The sequence below is a fragment of the Pagrus major genome, chromosome 17 (assembly GCF_040436345.1).
Source record: "Pagrus major chromosome 17, Pma_NU_1.0".
Classification (NCBI taxonomy): domain Eukaryota; kingdom Metazoa; phylum Chordata; class Actinopteri; order Spariformes; family Sparidae; genus Pagrus; species Pagrus major.
The window spans coordinates 343,883-366,593 of record NC_133231.1 but is presented as its reverse complement, the minus strand read 5'-3'; the positions used below and the strand labels follow the sequence as shown (position 1 = coordinate 366,593).

The 22,711-nt window shown below is 42.0% G+C and overlaps 1 protein-coding gene, 1 long non-coding RNA gene and 1 other non-coding gene across 5 annotated transcripts in view; 1 reads left to right on the top strand and 2 right to left on the bottom strand.

Annotated features, from left to right (window-relative positions):
• Window positions 1-1,286: 1,286 nt before the first annotated feature.
• On the bottom strand, window positions 1,287-2,546 carry LOC141012205 (uncharacterized). Its single transcript, XR_012180372.1, has 3 exons — window positions 2,508-2,546; window positions 1,722-1,784; window positions 1,287-1,636 (listed from the first exon to the last, which is right to left on the bottom strand). It is a non-coding gene; the product is annotated as an uncharacterized lncRNA (long non-coding RNA).
• A 5,488-nt stretch (window positions 2,547-8,034) lies between these two features.
• trnag-ucc (transfer RNA glycine (anticodon UCC)) lies at window positions 8,035-8,106 on the top strand. Its single transcript has one exon. It is a non-coding gene; the product is annotated as a tRNA-Gly (tRNA).
• Window positions 8,107-13,245: 5,139 nt separating this feature from the next.
• LOC141012146 (uncharacterized) overlaps window positions 13,246-22,711 on the bottom strand; it is a 63,668-nt gene continuing 54,202 nt past the window's right edge. For 2 of the 3 annotated variants that reach the window (XM_073485548.1, XM_073485549.1), the window contains exon 8: window positions 13,246-15,133. In XM_073485548.1, coding sequence (XP_073341649.1) covers window positions 13,886-15,133 — 1,248 coding nt within the window. In that variant the 3' untranslated portion in view covers window positions 13,246-13,885. The remainder of the gene's footprint in view (window positions 15,134-22,711) is intronic. The other variant, XM_073485550.1, reaches the window with a different exon arrangement.

Below are 22,711 nucleotides of genomic sequence, written 5' to 3'. Positions count from 1 at the left end.
TTATTTTGTATGTAAATAGAATATTCTTTAATATGTTTGTGCAATACCTTATTTATGTTATATTTTTAATTTATCACTTGAGTCTTTCTTCAGTTTTTATTTGGTGTGATATTTTTGACTTAAAAGAAATAAAATCTTGAATACATACATGTAGTTTCTGTGTGAGTGTATGAAAATTGATTGTGAAATTGACTGCGATGCAAGGGGGCGCCAGCCAAAATCTTGCCTAGGGCACCAAATTGGTCAGGGCCGGCACTGGTTACCTGTTTCTTTTAGAATTGATTTTTAGATTGTATTGATTACTAACAAAGCCATGTGGGGCCTTGCTAAACCATCTTTATTTACCTTATCGCCCTATGTTGCTATGTTTAACTCACAAAGGCCAAGAGGTCCTGGCTGCAGACCTCCACTGTGAGGTCGCTACCGCCGCAGGCTCCACTCTCAGGCCGCCTCCACTGTCAGGACAGGAAATGCACGGGATACATTTCAAAATAAAATCGCGAATGCACTTCCGGTTGAATCGTTTTCCTCACAAATGCATTAATTAGTAAACAATATGACGTAAAATCTATTAATTCCTTGCCTATAATATAAATCGTTATATCGTATTTATATAGTAAACTTTTTTGTTTGTCGTTTTTGGTCCGTGTTTTCCTTTTATGTTGCGCATGAGCCCCAACGTGGGCATTTTGATTTATTCTGTCCAAATGTAGGACAAAAAGCCAGACTAATATACACTGCACTGCGTAATTTTACAACCTAGTCATTACGAAAAACAAACGGTGGGTGATATGACTCGGGGCTCAATAGTCTATTTGCAGCCGACTACAAAGCTGAGGATCTTGAAAAGAGAAGGTCAAATAGTTGATAAATGAAAACAATGGAGGGCAGGAATAAAATTGCTCAGTGCACAAATTGTCTTTTAAGTTATTACTCATATTCATAAGCCAACATCTCATAAGATGTCATTGGCCTATACATTTTATTGTGCACTATACAGTACTTAACTGACTTTTTATCATTTAACTTTGACTTTATTGCACTGATCTTTTTCTATATATTTTTTCAATTTTTTTTCCTGTTGTATTATTCTGTATTTTTATTCTTTACCACCATAAATTTCATGTTTGGTTCTATGTCTATGCTAATTATGTTCTTGTTCTGCTGGAACACCCAAGTAGCTACCACTAAATACTACCCTTACTCTTGATCTCTACAGTATAATCCAAGTGAATTATTAAGTGATCCATGAGACAAACAAAAAACACACCAAGTCACAACATGAATAAATGTTCTGTAGCCCTTTATTCTTTATTCTAACACAAACTCACTCATCTGTGTGACATTCACAATAGGCCAAATAATTTCTTCTGTCCATTATTTCTTCGCAGAATTTCCACATGTCCTCAGTATTGTAAAACGTGAACTTGAAGGGCTCCAGGATTGTTTCCTTTTCATGCTCATCCACCTCTTCTTTCCACACCCTCCCATATTGCAGAGCAGCCTCAGCCTGTTTCTCCTCCCCCAAGCACAGAACATCAGGCAGGTCCACTTAAGCAGACAACAGTTGTCTGTTGGCCTCAACCCACTCTGCTGCATGTCTGCAATCGTGAAGAATGCGATCTTCAACCGAGTCCTATGGAAAAGACAGAAAGAAAGATGTCTGTACATAGCTGCTGCACCAACAGTATCTGACCAATAGATACTGTGAAAAAGCTTACCCCTTCCACTGGTGTGTCCACATCGGCAGGTCTGACTGAGACCTCAGCCTGCTGCTCTTCTTCCTGAAAATATATAGATAAGCAAAATGATCAGTTGTAATATTCAAAACACAAGCTCCAAAAAGAAGAAAAAGAAAAGATCCCATCAGTCAGTCTGGAGGTCAGAGGGCCCTTCTCAGACGTCACTCTAAATGTGTATTTCCTTCCTCAGTATCAAAAATAAAAGTACTGATGGTGCAGAAGCTACTTCTCAGTAATTTCAGTTACTATTTGTTTTGTTTATATACTGTAGTATACAACAGAGGTGGACAAATAAAAAAGTAAAAATGTGCCATGTAGTCCTGCCACATTTTGATTCCACTTGTGCACTTAAACAGGTGATATCACTAATTAGCTAGTCGACCTCTGGCAAAACATCATGGTGTGTTGCATCGTGTTGGCAGCTTGGCTGTCTCACATATCACGTTTGTGAGTTCAGAAAGACACGTTTTCAACTTTGTGACGATGCCCAGTTAATGCAAGGAGAGTTTACAAAAATGTTTTATAACGTTACATACAAACAAATGCGAACAGTTACTTTAGGTTATGCACCATACAGTTAATAATCCCTGATAATTTACGGTGTTGATGCTAACCGCCATTAGTGAAAGTTAACTTTGACGTTATCTAACTAATTTGCATCATTAATGACTTCTATAACGTTATTATTTTACGGCACCTATATTGACGAAGAACACAAGAAACCATGCATTTACTTTCTGTGGATAATAAAAATCAGCAAGTCACCGCTACTCGGAACACATGCTCACTCGCTGGTCTCTCTCGAATGAAAATGCAGGTGAAATCCAGATTTAAATGTCGTCACTTCCCGTCCTGACAGTGGAGGTGTCCTGACAGTGGAGCCTGCACCGGAAGCGACTTCACAGTGGAGGCCTGCAGCCAGGTGCCTCTCCACAAAGGTGATTAAGCCTTTGCAGTTAGAGCTCTACCACTTTGGAACGACCTGAACGGCCTGCAGAGATCAGGGCTGCAAAATCAGTCTCATCTTTTAAATCACTTAAGAAACCCCACTTTTCAGTGATTTTATCTTCTTTATTATTGCATGTTCTACTGTCTTACGTGTATTCTGTTTTTATTGCTTTTCACTTCTTGTATTCACCTTTGTTAAGCATTTGTGACAGTGTTTTGAAAGGTGAATACAAATGAAGTTTATTAGGGCCCGAGCAGGGAACCTGCAAGGACCCTATTGTTTTTGTAGTGATTATTATTAGGGCCCGAGCAGGGAACCTGCAAGGACCCTATTGTTTTTCGAATGATTCTTATTAGGGCCCGAGCACGAATCTCGTGTGAGGACCTATTGAAACTGTAAGGATTCTTATTATTATTATTAGGGCCCGAGCAGGAAACATGCGAGGTCCCTATTGTTTTTCGAATGATTCTTTTTTTTTTTTTTGTTATTTGTTTTTCTTTGTCGCAAATGATCGCATTTTTCACTGCCTGAACATACCCCAAAACTCACCAAACTTGGAATATAGATCAGACCTGGCGAAAAATTTTGTAATCTGCTGTCAATGTGAATTTTCACCACTAGGTGGCGTTATAATCAAGGAAAGTGCGTTTTGCCTTATAACTCCCACATACTTTGTTGCACATTCAAAAACCTTATATCCACGCGTTCTGTGAATCTTGCTGAATCTCCTGATATAGGCCACGCCCATTTCCGCCTACCGTTTTTTTTCGCTAGCTCACAAAATGTCGCAAACCTACTTTTTGGAAACTCCTCCCAGGCAATTTCACCAATTTGCACGAAACTTTGCACACATCATGTGTGGACCCTCCTGACAAAAAGTTATTAAAAGAATTTTGATATGCCAAAGAATACTCAAGTTATAAAATAACGACTTCCTGTAGATTAGGGTCAAAACAGGAAGTGTTGCATATCTCCACAATGGTGTGTCCAAATGACATGACGCTCAGGATCCTACTTCCCCATGAGCTCCTAAGGCTCTGCACAAAATATTGGCACCAGTGTGCTTTCATTCCAGGTACATTTGCATCAAGACACACTGTATTGTATGTCTTTTTTTATGTTCTTTTCTATGTTATGACAGATAATGTGTTGTAATTATTCAAAATAACACAATTACCACTGTCGGGTATTCATATGTATTCACTTTACAATAATGGTTGACTGAACAGAGTATTTTGTTTCTTAGGCTGGCAATGCAATGCAGTGCACATGCAAATGTACATGCTGGAGGGAGCATCAAGGTGGAACATGGGCCAGGCCAAGGAGGCAGTAGCTGTGGAGGGGGCCTCAACCCTCAGAACCTTCGATGTCCAATTGATGTCTCACCTCAACAACATGAGCCAGCGGGTCCTTGGTTGTGCTCTGGTTCCAGAGTTCACCCCACCCGGGAAACCTACTGGTAAGAGAGATCTCAGAGCAACACTGGTAGACCAGAGTATTACATCCCCTCCTCCTCTTCTTCTTAGGCACCCCCCTACTCAGAGGACGTGCATTTCTTGGGTGCGAAGATTGTGCTATAAATGTAGGAGATGGATGTGCGTATGTATGTCCTTTTTTCCTTCTTTGTGTTTATACTGGTTACAGGGGAGCGCATTGCTGTGGAGTATCTATTGGCCCAGAGCAACAGAGGTGACCTGCTTGCTCCAAAGCAGATGCCTGAAATCCCCTCACAGGTGCTTGAGGAGGACGAGGATGAGCCAGATGCCACTGTGTGCATGCCAGGTGATCTTGGGGCTGGTGATCCCAGGGATGAGGCTGAGCCGGACGCTGCTCTCTGCCAGTCAGCTGAGCTTGGGGCTGGTGATCCCGATCCTCCAAGTGCTGTGGAAGACCAGGTGTTGTTGGAGGGTGACACTGAACCCGGACCCCTCGTCACAGAGGTCAATAACACTTTCTGTAACACCTTACTCAAAAACACAATATTTAACTAAGTAAATCTGGTTACATTTTAATAAGATAAATGAATGTAAAATTAGCATTGCTAATAAGAAAAAAGAGTGTAAATTTTTTGCTTGTTTTTTCTTTTTCTCCCTCATCACTTTTCAGACCAGCCAATGTGACTCGAGAGGCGTTGCGGGATGGGAGGCAGTTGATGCCCTAGCAGCCTACCTAGTTGGCTTGAACCGGACAATCATGGCCTTGTCAGCCAAGGAGGAGGCGGACATAGTCCACTTGTACACAGCTCTCCATGCCATGGACAAAGCACCTTCAAGGTACAAAATAGTAATTATTTTGTACACCATAATTAAACAAACATTCCATGGAATGAATGAAGCATGTGGATGTCTCTTTCGGCGTTTAGGTACACCCAGAAGGCTAAGAAGAAGGGACGTGCGTCAGGAGGACCGTGGAGAGCACCCGGGAAGCCGAGTGGCTCTGCCCCTGGACAGCAGGCGGCGGAGAGGTGCTTGACCACAATTTTCTATCAGTTTGGTTCAATACAAATCATTGAAGAGAGAGACAGCACATTTTATTACAATCCCTATTGACATTGTCACCTGGTTCTTCATGACTTTACATCCTTGTTCACAGTCCAGATTATATCATCTTTCTCTCCCACAGACTTTACATGACTCACGGCCAAGTAGCCCAGGACCCTGAATTACACAGGGTCAGTGAGTGTGTTTGCCTCAGACTTGCCAAAGAGTTTGAGCAAGCACGTAACAGGCCAAAGGACACAAAGGGCAAAACCATGCCCATCCCTCAGTCCATTGTCTGCGTCTACAGCCACATCAGACAGCTGCTGGAGGACAACAGGGTTGTCCTGGACCAGACCAACTTGGTTCTGGTGCCGGTTAACAACACCACTGTCTCTTCATGGTGTGTGTTATTTCGTTTACCTTTCCCATACAGTCAAGTCAGTATATAAAGATTTAACATCAAGAAAAACCTCCACCTGCATGCTTGTTACCTTAGGGGGATAGGTTCACATGTATAAAATAATGAATGTTTGTCTTGTAGGCTGCTTAGGAGGGACAAGAGGAAGGACAGGGACATGCTGCTTCAAGGCACTGTGCTCCCCAAACAGCTGCACCTGGCCAAGGAGTCTCTCCCTGCAGTTAACACCCTTCCGGCTGCCCCTATGCAGCATGCACAGGAAGTGATGACATTTGAGGAGCCTGAAAACCATGAGGGGGAAGCTTTTCCCCGTCAGCGCGCTCTGGCGGCAAACAGGCCTGTGTTCTATCCGCTATTCCCACCTCCCCCATTCCCTCCACAATTCCAGCAGGCTCCTCTTTACCATCAAGCTCCTCTTTACCACCAAGCTCCGCCGTTCCAGCCTGGTCCTCCGTTCCAGCCAGCTCCTCCTTTGCAGCAAGCTCCTCCTTTGCAGCAAGCTCCTCCGTTGCAGCAAGCGTGCCTTCCACCTCAGCCAAGGCAACGTGCCTGGAGACTCCATAATGCTGCCCAGGAAGATGAGGAGCTAGTGGCTAGGGGCGAACCACCAAGGAAAAGGCTGGCAAAGGAGCACTACCACTACACCTGCAAGGTGTGTGGCCAGGAGAAAAATAAAAGGACTGGACACACCCAGCTGAAGGGGCGGTGGTACTGTCCAGCCTCAGGACTGACCCTGGATCAGTGGAGTAACAGTTTATAACAGTCATTTTTAATTTGTTACCAGCTGTTACCGGCGCGTAATGTCAGCAAATGCTGGTATTGTTTTCAGTTCGAGTGTCTGTTATTTTGGAAAAAAGTGGTTCTGACGACATACGACTCTGCTGTCTGTCTGTCTGTCTGTCTGTCTGTCTGTCTGTCTCTCTGTTGTCTGTCTGTCAGTTTCTATGTTGACTACCTGTCTGTCTGTCTGTCTCTCTGTTGTCTGTCTGTCAGTCTCTCTGTTGACTACCTGTCTGTCTGTCTGTTGTCTGTCTGTCTCTCTGCTGTCTGTCTCTGTCTGTCTGTTGTCTGTCTGTCTCTCTGCTGTCTGTTGTCTGTCTGTCTGTCTGTTTTCTCTTACTGTGTGGTGAAATGTTACAATGTTACAATGTAACAATAAAGTTTAATAATTGTATCTGAGCCAAGAACAGCCTTCACATTTTTATTTAATTTCCTCTTGAAAAACAGGACGACAGTGAGTGTCAATCATTGAATAAACTAAAGCCAGGATTACTTGCAGAATCATTTTACATTTATTCACAAAACCCAACACTCTTTGTCTCAACCAAAGATTTTTGAAAAGTAGTTTCTTTGCTCAATTTGGAATTTGTTTTATTCACTTGTGCTGCACAGATGTACTGAGCTAGTCTCTCAAATAATTGAGTTTACCAAAAAAAGGAGGGGAAACATGATGGGAGAGTTATTTACATTTACAGTTATACACCGTTAATACATTGTTTTCGTGCATGCTGCCACCTACAGTAGGCTTTAGGAATGTCCAAAGCGCTGTGGTAGATTGGGATGTTGCCACAGCACAGGTTCGAATCCCACAAGAGACATGAAAATTAAAGTGATGATAAACCTTGCAATAAGTGCAGAAGTGTGTGTAAACAATGTTGAGAAGATAAGAGAGTAGAGGAAAAAATGGATATAGTGTACATTTTCCTCCTTTTTCCTCCTTTTCCTTGCCCCTCTTTCCCCCCCCTCCTTCTTCTCTCTTTTCTTTTTGCCCCCTACCGGGCAGTCCCTTTTGCCCCATTTGCCCCATTTTTGGCCGAGTGGTTAAGGCGATGGAGAAATCCATTGGGTTCTCCCCGCGCAGGTTCAAATCCTGCCAACAACGCCACACTGTTTTGAACAGTCGACGTCAATTTGCACAGCTTACTACAAATTGTCACCGCAGAGCTGCGAAAAAATGCAAGTTTCTGCATGGGAGAGGCAGCGCAAATAGAGTTCATCCTTGACCGAAAATGTGGTGGAATGTACAATGTTAGTAAATTGTTACCCTTAAGCAGTTTGACTGAATTCCTTGTGGGTACAATCTTTACTGACTAAATCCAATTGTGTGTTTATCTTTGGAGATTAGAATCTGTTGAGAAAATGGGAAATACTTTTATGTACCCAATGTTCTAAGCAGAACAATGTTCTGTAGCAAGCACTTATGTTTACATGAATGCACAAGGAAACACAGGGCTGGGAAAGTGCTGCTCTGTTCACAAAGACACATTGTTTGGTGTGAAGCTTGTATGATGTCTTGTATGAAGCCAAAATGATCTTCAGTCTGTACTGTGTTACAGTAAGGTGCAGTACAAGTTCTACTCATTAAGGTAAACCACATCATTGTTTTTTCTTCAAACCCAAATTTCTCATGCTGATGTTCTTGGGAAAATCTCCTCCTCCCCAACAGCGATGGTGGTATAGTGGTGAGCATAGCTGCCTTCCAAGCAGTTGACCTGGGTCCGATTCCCAACCATCGCAGAGGCTCTCTTCCACTTGACAGTATTTGTGCTGTGGTGTGAAAATGTTATCGCAGTCTTTACTGCTGTAGTGGCAAGCCCAGCTGTCTTCCAAGCATTTGACAAAGCTTTGATTCCTGGCCATCTAAACTGTTTTGTTTTTTTCTGTTGCTTTGGGATGTAACCCTGTTGCATATCATTCTAACCTCCAGCGTGACATCCCATTGGGATGTGTCCAGTCCATTGTGACGTCACAGTTGGATGTGTTCCGTCTTTGGTGACATCACAATCGGGCCTGTGAAGTCAATGTGTTCAAACTAATGTGACATCACTCTTTCATTGGCTAGGTCCACTTTGTTGCAATAAGTTTTGTAAAGACTCGTCATCAGAATTTACAATCTTTTTCAACAAACACGTCGTTCACCAAACTTGATATGCTCGTTTCAATTTCTCAGGTCACTATTTGAAAGCTGGGAAGGGGGGTGCAGCGCAGTGGTAGAGCATGTGCTTTGCATGTATGAGGTCCGGGGTTCAATCCCCGGCATCTCCAACAAGTCCTGTCATTGCGCTAGTACTGTCAGTTAAGTTTGAGGCTACTCAGTCTACACGCTGGAAGAATTGGAGCACCACTGGAATGGGTGACAGAGACATGCTAATTAGAACCTTGCTGTCAGCAGTATCGTTTCACACATTCAAGGACCACAAAGCATGTTCTGTTTCTTTGACTATTTGCCTGAGGGGCACAGAAAATGACAAACACTTCCAAGAATGAGAAAGGGGGCAAACATATATGCTGGTAGTTAATCCCAAGGTCTGGGTTGGGATTGGCGGTATACGCCAGTCCTAACTAAAGAGTACAACTGCCCTGACAAATATGGCTGAATGAAAGATATCACTTTCTGTGAATGTGTTTGTCAGATTAAATGGTAGTGAATTGCACAAGAAAATTGTTCAGGCTACACATTTTTAGTACCTAGACAACAGTTTCTCATTGGGCCAGTTGTTGTTGCCTGCTTGACCTTTACTATCATCATCATCATCATTATTATCATATTATTATTATCAAATTAATCAAGGAGTATGGTCTAGACCTGCTCTATTTTGAAAGTGTCATGACTTTCGTTGTGAAATAAAGATGGACTGATTGATTGATCGATTGATTGGTTGGAACTAACTAGTAACTAGTAACTACAGCTGACACATAAATGTAGTGGGTTAAAAGTTGGGTTAATTTACCCAAGTCATCTTAGCCATCATCACACAGCTGCCCTGAGAGATTTGGCAGGAGCTGCCACTGAGTGCTGGGCAGTTTTTCAAACAACATGTAACCAAGTTACTTTATAAGATCTGTAATTCCTCCAGTTATGTTGACATGGTAAAATCATTCAACAATGAGGCAGAAACCTCAGAATAAAGTCTTGCAATATACACACTTCTCACAAGTGTACATTAAGTGACAGAGAGATATGAAGACATCATGGACAACTTTTATCTTGATTGTTATTACTTCTTCCTAATTTTGGATCAGACTCCTGCTCAAACATGTACATTGTTGAAGTATTTGGTTGAGAAGCAGTTATCGTAGTAACATATATATATATATATCAATATGTATATGTGTATGTATCTATAGATGATGATTATGAAAGCGAAATGGAACAGTAGCGCTGCACACACATCCAATGTGTCCAGCCTGCTACACTGCTCTGTCAAACTCACTGTGTTCTTTACAGTCAGCTCCCCCTGCTGGTCTATAAGGTGCCTCTGCGCCTCCAGGCCTTGGGTCAGCCTCCTCAATATCATACGGCTTGAAAATCTAAATGTCAAATGCAAAGAAGGCAAAACCGTTATGTTGTGATTCCCTTTTTACCCATTTAGGCTTTTGAATGTTAAATTTGACTTTTTTTCATTATTACTTTATATTTATCATTTATTATTATTTTACTTTTTAAAATTTGCTTTTTCAATTTACTTTTTATTTTCAAGATTAATCGAGGCCTGATTATTCCTAGGATAGTAATACTTTAATACATTTTAATTCAATCTCTTGTCATTTTCGAACTGGACTTTTAATTTGAATTATGACAAGTTATCTTCCATAGCAGAGCAGTGTGAGCATATGCAGTTCCAGAACTGAGGAATGTCAAAGTGTGACATTGATTAATGCACTTTACTACTTATAGTTAGTAAACGCATTGGTTATAAATAACTGCTGTAAGTTATTTATTACTGAAAGTTGTTTAACTTGTGTTGGCCATAAATGTTGCCAGTGACCTGTGATTTGGAGTGACAAAATATATTGTATAGACTGAATAATGGGCGGAGTATTATTAACTCAACTACTTATTTAAAGCCCCTGTGTGTAGAAATACCATGTGATTTCTGCAAATAACATTTATTTTGTTTGAAAAAAGGAGCATCAACTGCCCTTTCCCAGCAGTCCTCCTTTTTTCGGACTCCCCAGAGTAATTTTCTTTTCTAACACGTAAGGGCTTTGCTGTGAGAAAATGTGCAGTATTAATGATTGTATTTAATCATTTTATTTAATACAGTCATAATATTTTACCACTCTTCTATTCAATCTCTCCAACATCTACTTATGAGCAAACTAATAGTACCTAATAGTCCACGATATCAGTGTGAGGAAATATACAAATTACAGTCATTTATCATACATTATGATGACCATGTTAACAGTGAAGGTCAAACCACATTACCAGCATATATTGGTGTTTTTCTTTTTTGTGTGTGTCAATCACCAACCTCACAAACCACATCCTTCTATTTCTACAAAAGTAAATCACGCTACAATTCTGTTGTTGTTGTCTTATTGAGGCCCTTACAATCCTTTGTTGCCTATTAACATTATTGTGCGTTAATAAGACTATTCAAGTATTAATAACAACATTATGAACGTTTTGTTGGATTAGAAGACATTTAAGCACTTTTACTTAAATGATCAACTTATAGACTGCTGAGAATAAAAAAATATATTAGTATTTTTCTTATGATTTTTTATAATAACATTACAACGTCATTTATTGAGTCTTACTGTTAGAGTTGGGTACAGTTCACATTTGAACACATACTAACACTGGTAATGGTGCCTGGAATTCAGTACCAGTACCCAGTGGTTCATTTTCTCACTGTAATAACAAAAATGTAATTTCAGTTGTAAAAATGTAAGTCAGCAGTTCATCCTTGAGTCCAACTCATTGGACACTTCCTCCAAATTTGGAATTATTCCCTCAAGGCATCTCTGAGATATCGGGTTCATGAGAATGGGATGCCATGAGGTCACAGTGACCTTGACCTTTGACCGCCAAGATCTAACTACTTCATCCTTGAGTCCAGGTGGACATTTGTTCAAAGTGTGAAGAAATTCCCTCAATGGATTCTTGACATATCACATTCACAATAATGGGATGGACAGACAAATTGACGAACGGATGGACGATCAACCCTAAAACATGATGCCTCTGGCCACAGTTATCACTGGCACAAAGGCATACCAATATATATATAACTGTCAAAAGGACCACTAACAACAAGAAGTAGGGGGCAGCAAGATTTCATGGCAGCGTCTAGTCTGTCCAATCAAGAGAAGAAGAAACACTGGCATTGTCATGTTGTTGTCAAAGCAGCATGGCTTGTATACTGTAACCCCGAAGATCTGTGGCACTCAGTATTTTATTCAAATCCAAATAACTTATGTATGTGACAGAACTGCATTAATACCACACAGAATCAAAATTTGGTCGCAAGAAAGTGAAAACTAGTGGGTTTTTTGAAAATGACAGATTCTTCATATACTGGTAAAAAATGACTTCCTGTTATTAATTTGATGACTGTAACCATTCAGCAACAACTATTTAAATGAATGAATGTTGCCAAGTTTCCTTCGGGTATCTTGGATGTTCAGGACAAATTTAAACTCAGTCCAGTGAAATTTAGGGTTAGGGCTCAGAGGGCCAAGCTGAGTACAACTATAGGATTTGGCAAGGTCCCATGAATTAAATGGAAGTTTCATCATGACTATATTCAAAAAAATCCATGACATGAACTTGGAAAAGTTCTGGATTTTGGATGAGTTTGCATGGAATGACCCTTTAGCGGTTCGTCCAGTTATCAGAAGGTTGCTGGTTTTCCCCGGCTCCCCCAGCTTCATATCCAAGGATCCTTGAGGAAAATACTGAACCCCAAGCAGTTAGTAGCAGTTAGTAGACTGGAAAAATCTATTTAAATAATTAATCATACACTTAACAACAGTGAATTATGTTTTTTGCAGCTATCAAATCTAAAACAAGAACAATGCCTTGTTCAATTATTAAATGTATAATGTATGACTTATTAACAATTAGCTACAATATGCTTTTCACAGCTCCCCCACCTGGAATGAGCACTGCATGTGGTCAAGGCTGATCAAATGTGAATAAACAATAAATAAAGTGTTGTGCTTCACCACTAAAATGTTGTATGTCTATGTAATTTTTATACACATTTAGTGCTGATTTCCAGATGAGGAGCTGCAAAAAGCAGAATAAGTGCACAGTTAACGACTAATACATGAATAAGAAAGTTGTTTTTAACTTCAATAAAACAAGAAAAAAGCTTAGAGATGGTTTAACAATGGCAGAATAGGTAGGCAGGTTAGTAGGACTTAATAAATGTGTTTGTAATGCAATTATAACAGCAGTCCATAAAATATGTCTATATGTCTTTTAGTGCTTATTAAAATTTATAATCTAAAAATAAATGTGTTCATGATTCTATTATTGACACTTGTATAGCCTTATTCACACACTTGTGAATGTGCATCTTAAAAAGGACTTTAATGGCTTTAAACCTATTAAATCTATACCTAAGGACCTTAATATAAACCATTACCAAACTGGTTAATGGTGCAGAATAGATTGTAGAGGGAATATTAACTCAGTAAATAAAAACACCAGCAGTTTTGTTATTGTATACTTCTCATGTAACCTGTTTGAAAACTATTTTGGTCATTGAACAGACCAATAGTTTGGTAAGTCCTGCTCTTGGACAGAACTGGATTTTTCCCCCCATCATTGACATGAAATTGACTTAGAAAAGAATCTTTTAATTCAAAGCATGAGAAGGAGGAACAATTACAGCAAGTAAAAGAAGTGTCACTGTTCATATTCTCTTTTTTTTTTAGGACAGACCTGAAAAATGTGAATTATCCTTTAATTAATCCTTTAAGGATTTTAGATGAGAAATCTTTAGGACTTAGGTAATAAATCTAGACAACCATGAACAAAGTATTCCTGTTTAAATGAAATGGCAGTAAATAGGTTGATTCTAAGGACTGTATTGTAACCTGACTGACAAAACCTCGGAGTCAGCAGGTTGCCAGATGTATTGCAGCTTTCTATGTAAGCTGCTCAAAGAATTTCACTTAAGTTGAACTATGTGCTTTGATAAAACCAGTGCCCTTTCCATGTGTATCTAATAATACAAGAATATCAAGCTGTATTTCAGGTACAGCAGGGAAGCATCTGAAGTTAAATGACTTTTCACTATACAGTCGACCACATGTGTCTGCCATTATGCTGTGTCTTCCAATTATCTCTTTTACTTAAATACAATTAAAATTATCCCACAATCATGGATAAATGTAGATAACAGTACATAGTCACTACATCACAATCCAACCAGTCATAAGCCATCATGATGCATTACCTATGATCAACAGTATTGAATGGTGTTTCTGATATTTCACTAATTGTCCTAAACATTAATTCTTAGTATAATGAATAGTGAATCTGTGAAGGTGAATGTTAGTGTTTTGGAGGGATTCTTGGGCTGGTCCTGGTCTTAATGGATGAGGTAGTCTTTGTCTGGGTGAGGCCCTTTGCAGAGCCCTTGGAAGTCCTACAATAGTTACTGACAGGTGCACTGTCCTCAGTCGAGTCCTCTGTGGTGCCTTTGGAAGAGTTTTTTGCGGCACTGTTGGAACTGTGGATAGAGCAACTGCGGGCTGGTGAAGTACACTTGTTTATGTCCTTGACAGTAGCCTTGTTAGTGTCTTTAGCTGTGTGCTTGGCAGAATAACTGGCTAATGAGTCAGTGTGTACATGGTTAGATGTCACTGAGTTGATAGCAGCTTTAGTTACAGTAGGCCTGGCAGTAGCAGCTCTGGCAAAAGTCCTTGAATCTGTAGTCCTGGTATTTGGCTTAGGGATTGTGGATGACACAGACTGATTCCTCTGACGCCTTTTTTCTCTCACGCGTCTGCATATGAGCTCACTGACAGGACTGAGGTCATAGTTTGTGATGACGTTGGTAAAGTTGACCCTTTCTTGAGAGGACTCCAGACCAGTGACCCTCGCCAATCTTAACTTCCCAACATTTACCTTGTCCTGTAGGTCTCCGCTAATGCAACCCTCTAGTGTCATCTCTCCAACATGGCCACATCTCTCTTGTCCAAGTTCTTGAATGTGGTTGCCAGTGATTTCATCCATATGATTCACATACTCTGTACTAACATCTCTATCACAGTCAGCCTGTCTCTGTGGGATCTCACCAATATGGCAGTCACTCTCCAATGGGACATCATGATTGCTGCATTGCAATGTCCTGCACTTTTTTGATGAGTTACTGTCCAAAGATGCCCAATTCAGAGGGGTAGGGCTGGTGTCTGGTGGGAGGCCCCTCCTCCTTCTGGACAACCTCAGGACCCTAGGGTTCTCACTTAGCTGTCTGATGACTAAACTATTAGTCAATGATGTTTGAGCTGTGGTCCTGCATGAATGTCTTCCTGAGTTCTTGATACTACTTGAGGTCTTGGGGTTTCTATAGTAGTTAGAGACTGTTCGGTGGTCAAGAGGAAGGTGCTGATTGCGAGGCAGGTCTTGGTTGCTATGCAGGGATCTGCTTTGGGAATGGCCTCTTGGTTTACAGGTTCTGCTACGTCTTGTGCAGGGCCTGGGGGATCGTCTTCTACCAACCACTGTGCTAGACTTTAAGGGAGGGACTGACCTGACATAGGAGGTTCTTTGTTCAGAGAATCCAGTTACCATGGTAACCTGCAAAAGAAAAAGATCATAACAGCTTTTGTTAAGAAACAGCAATGTTCCAGCAAAAGGCATGAAGCCTTCCTAGAAAGAACCCTTCTTATACAATTAAAGGCAGAAAAATTGGGCACACTGACTCTGTGGGCCTCTCCAATGGTTCCTTTTGGTATGTGCAAAAAGGGCTGGTTGAAGTAGAATATAGAGGGTGGAGTGATAAATAAGCACACTCCCACACAGTCATTTCAATGGTTTAATTGCTCTGAAACAGAAAAATAACTTGACTATATCTAATAACTAAGCAGTAGAGGCTGAAATTTTTTCGAGAATTCTGTGGGTTTTCTTCTTTAGAGGGATGGATTTGAAAAGACTGTTGATTTTGTGAACTATTACATAATTGGTTTTGACATGTCCTTCCTTCATTGAATGAAGCTTAATAAAAAAGTCCTTGCTGCTTTTGTAACTTGGCTAGCAATTCCTCATCCGTCCTGAATTTCTTATCTTCTGACAGATTTCTGAATTTCTCTGCATGTTTTGTCCTGAAGCAATGGCTGAAGTTGTAGTCTTTTAATATGGCAACATGTCTGTGGCTCAGTCCCCTCATGATGACACTGTGACTTCAAATATCACTCACGTCAATCACCTGTGACAGGAGCAAGCATACTCACGACACAAGCGTTTCAAAATAAAAGCCAATTTACATGTTATTTCATTAGATTTTTATTAATTTCATGAGTAAAATGGTGTGGTTTGTCATCGACCTTGCTGTGGACCCATAAAGGGCGATTAGTTAGATTACAATGTTGAATATTTTAGTTCAAATTAAAATTGCTGTCTGTTTACTAATTTTTTTTTCAAATTACAATCTCTACCTCCTTTTTGTTTTCATATAGATTTTGTGATTAAAATTACTATAGTGAACACAACTGTGCTTTCAGGTGACCTGGAGACGTGGTGTCTGCCACACACACTCAGCTTTGTATATCTTCAGCACCTGCACGCTAGGTGACAGCAGAGTGCTGTTGACAGGATTTTACTTTATACCCCATTTGACCACAATGTGCTCAGCAATGGCAGAGTGCTGCTGTCCGTATTTCGGCTGGTTGACTCCACAGGAAGCGGATGTATGTAGTCTAATGCTGTGTTAATGACTGCTTCAGCTGATATTTAACTTTAACAGCTCTTCTGTGAACTAAATTAAACAAACTAAAGATGTGTAACATTAAGTTACTGTTCGTACTTGCATAAGTACAGTATATGTACGGTATATGTTTACGCCCAGCTTGAAAGCAGTATGGAGATCACTGCTGCTGCTGCTGTCTGCTACACACACACACACACACACACACACACACACAATGTGAAGAAATAAAGCAAATTTTATTGGACTGTATCCTTTCCCGGTAAATGGTTCGAGGGGGAAAAACCCTCTCCCCTACTTACTACATAGATAGATAGATCTTTATTGTCATTCAACACACTCTCTATTGAGCAGCGATAGAATGACACAAGCAGTTTTTGTGACAGGTGGTTCTTTCTGAGGAGTCTCAGAAAGTAAAGTCTCTGCTGTGCCTTCTTGATGGTCACTGAGGTGTTCGCACTCCACGACAGGTCCTCCTCAATCTGGATGCCCAGGAACCTGAAGTCAGAGACCCTCTCCACATAGTCCCCGCTGATGCACAGTGATTGGATACTTTCCGTTTTCTTCCTCCGGAAGTCCACGATCAGCTCCTTCATCTTGGTGGTGTTAAGGGCCAGGTTATTTTCCCTGCACCACCCAGTCAGCGGCTCCACCTTAGTCCTGTAGGCAGACTCATCCCCCTCCGACCCACTACTGTGGTGTCGTCTGCAAACTTAATAGTGGTGTTGCTGGAGTGGGCAGGGGTGTAGTCATGAGTGTAGAGGGTGTAGAGTAGGGGGCTCAGCACACAGCCCTGTGGGGAGCCGGTGCTGATGCTGATGGATGCTGAGAGGTGGGAGCATACTCTCACCCTCTGAGAGCGATTTGTCAGGAAGTCCAGGATCCAGTGGCAGATGGAGGAAGACAGTCCCAGCCCTGTCAGTTTGGGCACCAGTCTGTGAGGGAGGATGGTATTAAACACAGAGCTAAAATCAACAAAGAGCAGCCTTGTATAGCTCCCCTGCTGCTCTAGGTGGCTCAGAGCAGTGTGGAGGGCTGTTGCAATTGCATCCTCTGTAGACCTGTTTGCCCTGTACGCAAACTGGTGAGAGTCCAATGCAGGTGGCAGACTTGAGATGATGTGCCCCCGAACCAGAGTTTCAAAGCACTTCATAATGATCGGTGTAAGTGCCACTGGACGGTAGTCGTTCAAGCTGCTGACTGCTGTTTTTTTTTGGCAGTGGAACAATAACAGAGGACTTCAGACAAGGTGGGACAGTGTACTGGAACAGGGACTGGTTGAAGATCTTGGTAAAGACAACAGCCAGCTGGTCTGCACAGGTCTTCAGTACACGTCCAGGAACGCCATCTGGTCCAGCAGCTTTCCTCGGGTTCACCACCCTCAGTGTGCGCCGCACCTCATGTTCCTCCAACATGAGGATGTTGTTGCGGGTTGAGGGGTGTGATGTGGCTGTATGCGGTTGCTCCGCTTCGAAACGAGCAAAGAAGATGTTCAGTTCCTCCGCCAGCGAGGCGTCTCCGTCAGCCACTGCGAGGTTGCTGGATTTGTAGCCGGTGATATGCTGCACCCCCTGCCATACCTGCCTTGTGTTGTTGCTGCTGAGATGTTCCTCTATTCTCCTCTGATATGCTGTCTTGGCTTTTCTCAGGCTGGCTCTGGCAGCACTGTACTGTGCCGCATCACCACACCTGAAGGCCCTGTTTCTCTCCTTCAGCAGGGTCCTGACCTCTCCAGTCATCCAGGGCTTTTGATTTGGATAGACCCGGATGCGCTTCTCGATGGTAACAGTATCCGTGCAGAACTTGATATAGCTCAGGACGGATGAAGTGTAGTCCTCCAGGTCCTGCTGTTCAAAGATGCCCCAGTTTGTTCTCTCAAAGCAATCCTGGAGCTGATGAGAGGTGTCCTCAGGCCAGATTTTAACAGTCTTAGTTGTGGGGGGAGCACTTTTCCTGAGGAGGGTGTATGCTGGGATTAACAGCAGGGACAGGTGGTCAGACTGGCCCAGGTGTGGTAGTGGCTTAGCCCTGTAGCTACTCTTGATATTGGAGTAAGCCTTGTCCAGAGTGTTTTTCCCCCTAGTTGCACACTTAATGTGCTGGTGGAATTTAGGGAGCACAGTTTTCAAATCTGCATGATTAAAGTCCCCAGCAATGATGTGCACAGCCTCAGGATACGTGCTTTGTTGACTGCTAATGGAATCATGTAACAGTCTGAGAGCCAAGCTGGCATTAGCCGCCGGTGGTATGTAAACAGCAGTTAGCATGACAACATTAAACTCCCGTTGGAGGTAGATGGGCCTGCATTTCACAGTAACGTTTCACAAACCTCTAATTTGCGGTTGAATGTAGAGGATGGATTATGAGGCTGATCCACGTGCCCACATTTCCAGGTATATGCACTGTTTTATAAATGAGATAAACTCTGCAGAGAATCCACACCAAATGTTTGCGTACATATAAATGAGGAAATGTATGTACCCCAAAAAATATTCTGATTTATAAAACCTTGTGTATTCCTGCCAGAACACAATTTCCATTTATACACTGCTCAAAAAAATCAAGGGAACACTTAATTGTCACAGTTTAACAATAAGTAAGTTAAAGAGAAGGTAGAAGGGCATCAACCCAGCAGCAGGACCGGTATCTGCTCCTTTTTGTGAGGAGGAACTAGAGGAGCACTGCCAGAGCCCTATAAAATGACTTCCAGCAGGCTACTGGTGTGCATGTTTCTAACCAAACTGACAGACCCCATGAGCATCCGCTAAAGAACACCAGAATTGGCAGGTACGCCAGTGGCACCCCGTTCTCTTCACAGGTGAGAGCATGTTTCCACTGAGCACATGTGACAGGTGTGAAAGAGTCTGGAGACCATGTGGTGAACGTTATGCTGCCCATTATGCTAGCCCTGCTGCCTGGTTTGGTTTTGGGTCAGTGATGGCCAGGGGAGGCATATCCTTGGAGGGTCGCACAGCCCTCCATGTCATAGCCAACCCTGACTGCTCTGAGGTACTGGGATGAAATCCTCAGAGCAATTATAAGACCTGGTGCAGTAGCCTCATGTGGCCAGAGTGCGTAGTAAGTTCCTGGATGACGAAGCCATTGAAGCCATTGACTGGCCCTCTTCCCTGACCAAGAAGTCCAACTGAGCACCTATGAGACGTTATGTATCGGTGCAATCCGATGAAACCAAATACCTCTACAGGCTGTCCAGGAGCTCACTTATGCCGTGATGCAGGTCTGGGAGGAGATCCTGCAGGACACCATCTGCCAACTCATCAGAAACATGCCCAGACTACTGAGTCACAATATGAGTTGCTGAGATAAAATTCACAAAAGTTGGATCAGCCAGTTATGTTCAGTGTGATTTTGAATCCAGTCCTCAGTGGGTTGATGATTTTGGTTTCCATTGACCATTGTTTTGTCATTTTGTTCTCAACAAATTATACAATGTACATCAGTAAAGATTTTCAACTTGAATGATTCGTTCATCAAGATCTGATGTGTTTATCCAAAATCAACTTGGAAATGTGCACTCGTGGATCATCCTCTTATTCCGCCTTCCACACACCCACATTCAACCATACCAGCAATCAGACCCGATCACCTTGCCAAAATGATTGTGACAATCAGTGCTATGCCCCACCCTAAGATATCATTTAAAAATGTATGCAGCAAAAATCCATATAACGGGCGTAAATGGTGTCCGAGACGAAAAGGTCCATAAAACTACACGAAAACTTTGTAATATTCCTCCATACTGCTCGTCCGCTGCAATCCAAGTGTCCTGAAGTAGTGACATCCAGAGTTTACTCGAAACGATGTCATTTAGTACATTTTTCTAGCCTAAACAGTCACTATACCATATTTGCCTGGATGCACGCTTTCACGTGCACGTGAGTCTCCTTCACAGCCGCACAACAACTCCCACAACAGATCAACGAGAACTTGCGATAGATGTGAGTTTGTGAGTTTCAAAGTTCCAAATCACTAGTGCAGGCAGATCCCTCTTGTGTTTGTGTGTCGCTCGGTCGCTCACAGCTGGATGTAAATACCGGTGTGTATCTATCGCGAGTTCTCGTTGATCATCTGGCACGGCTTCCGTAGTGGAAGCGGCTGTGAGGGAGACTCGCGTGCACATGGGAGCATGCCTCCAGGCAAATATAGTATAGTGACTGTCTGGATGTCGCCACTTCAGGACACTTGGATTGCAGCGGATGAGCAGTATGGAGGAATATTACAAAGTTTTTGTGTAGTTTTATGGACCTTTTCGCCTCGGACACCATTGAGGCCCGTTGTATGGATTTTTGCTGCAGGATGGTAACCCCGCAGGTCTCCAGCTGCACTCTGAGGAAAAAAAAGAGAGAGAGAGAGAAACAAGTTCTTCAAAGCTAAGGATTGTGTTTGCCCCATTAATATCTTGAAGAGTAGTAACAACTTTATCTTCCCAAGCTTTGTTAGTAAATGGCTTCCCCCCAGATAGAAGATGATTATTGTTTCATAATGTAGAAGATTTACACGACATAGTCTTAAATTTCAGGATTTTTTCTGCAGCTCTAAACACTTGTAGCACATAGGTTACAATTGGTCCACTATACAAACCACATTTTTTGGTTGATAGACCTATATAGAGAAAGTCCTTCAACTTCATCAGTGCTATTAACTCTTGCTCTATATTCTTCAGTGACAAAACTTTATCCTCCTCCATCCAATCCAAGTAAGACTTTTCAATACAAATGCCCAGTGATACAGGTTAATATTTGGATATGCTAATTCCCCTTTCAGTCTTTTTGAACTGGAGAACTGACCACTTTATATTAGGTCTTTTACCATTCCAAATATAGTCTCTTAGTAAGGAGAGCAGTTTTTGCCAAAATCCTGCAGGGAGTGCAAGTGGGATCAAAGAGGAAATAAAATTAATGCGGGGTAATATATTTTCATTTTGACGACAGATATACGAGCTGGGAGACTTCCGGTTGAGATCCGGTATGTAGTGGTTGCACTAGTCTCGCTCTCCCGCTATCTTTTTAAAAAACACTACGCAACACTACTCGGTGGATGGTGGAATCGGAAGGACGTGCATGACCGAGCTCTGCACCCGAGCCTGTCTGATCAAAAATATACCGAACTAAAATGATTTCAGAGTGAGATTTTGAATAGAATACTGACATTCTGAACAAAAGACTCAAAGCTGAACTGATCCATTGCAAATCCTCCTAAACAAGTAGGCTGCAGGCTACGCCGTGAGAAATGCTCTCCACGCCACCAGACACGTTACGCACCACATGTCAAACAATAGAACAATGGCAGGTGAAATGGAGAAGATACTCCAGGCGATTGAGGCCAGCAAAAAAGAACTCCTGACAAATCTTCAAGGAACAGAAGCTAAAGTCATTAATCTTGAACCGTCCATGTCAAACTTGGCAGACCTAAACACCGCAATGGAAGAAAGAGTGAGTAAAATCGAGGATGAATTGGCTACCGTGCAAAGTTCCATAAAAAAGCTGGAGACTATTGTGGCCACACTTCAATCAAAAGTGGATTATATGGAGAATAAGAGCCAACAGTCAAACCTGTTGATTGTTGGATTCCCGGAGGGATCAGAGGGAGCCGACATCGGGGCCTTTCTGAAACGCCTGATTCCTGGTCTACTTGGAGCGAATAACTTTCCAGAGCCGATAGCCGTGGAGAGGAGCCATTGGAACAGGTGATCCACAGAAATCTCGACCCATCATAGCGAAACTCCTGAATTATCAGGATAAGCTGAAGATTTTACGGCTATCACGTGAGCATAGGGAGCTTCGGTTCAAGGATAGGAGAATCACACCTAAAGCAGCAGAGGACTTTCTGAAATTAACATTCCAGGGCTGCGAAAGTGATTCCTCAATGGAGGAGGACAAGGAGCCTAGCTGTGATGCGTAAATGTATACTAGGTCTATTGTAAAACATCCTCCTGATAGTAGAAAGACTGCTTTGATTTGCTGTTTTTTTTTTTTTTTGCCTTGAAATCCTTGGTTGTGCCATGTAGGCAAGCCTGATGTAGTCCTATTATCTTACTCCCTCCTATATGGATTTATTAATGGCCTTGAATAACCTATTATGTCCCGTTAGAATCACGGGTTTATTAACAGTGACAGTAGGCTAATAATATAACCGGGAAGAGGGGAGGGAGAAAGGAAAGAAAAAAAAAAAATTCTGGTGTTTATGAGTTTGACCACCATCGATGCTTTATAGGGTTAGGGTTTGTTTAGTTTCTTGTTGTATTTGAAAATAACAGTTCTTGCTATGCTGTGGTGATAATCTGGCAGACACTGGCTCCTTCCTTCAGGGATTAGGGAATGGTTGGGCAAAACGCTTGTTCCTCTGAACCGGGTTGGGCCTATTACTATGTGGGTGGGCGGGGGTGGATTTGGTGTTTCACCCACCTTAAAGGTGAAGTTTGTGTGTTTTTT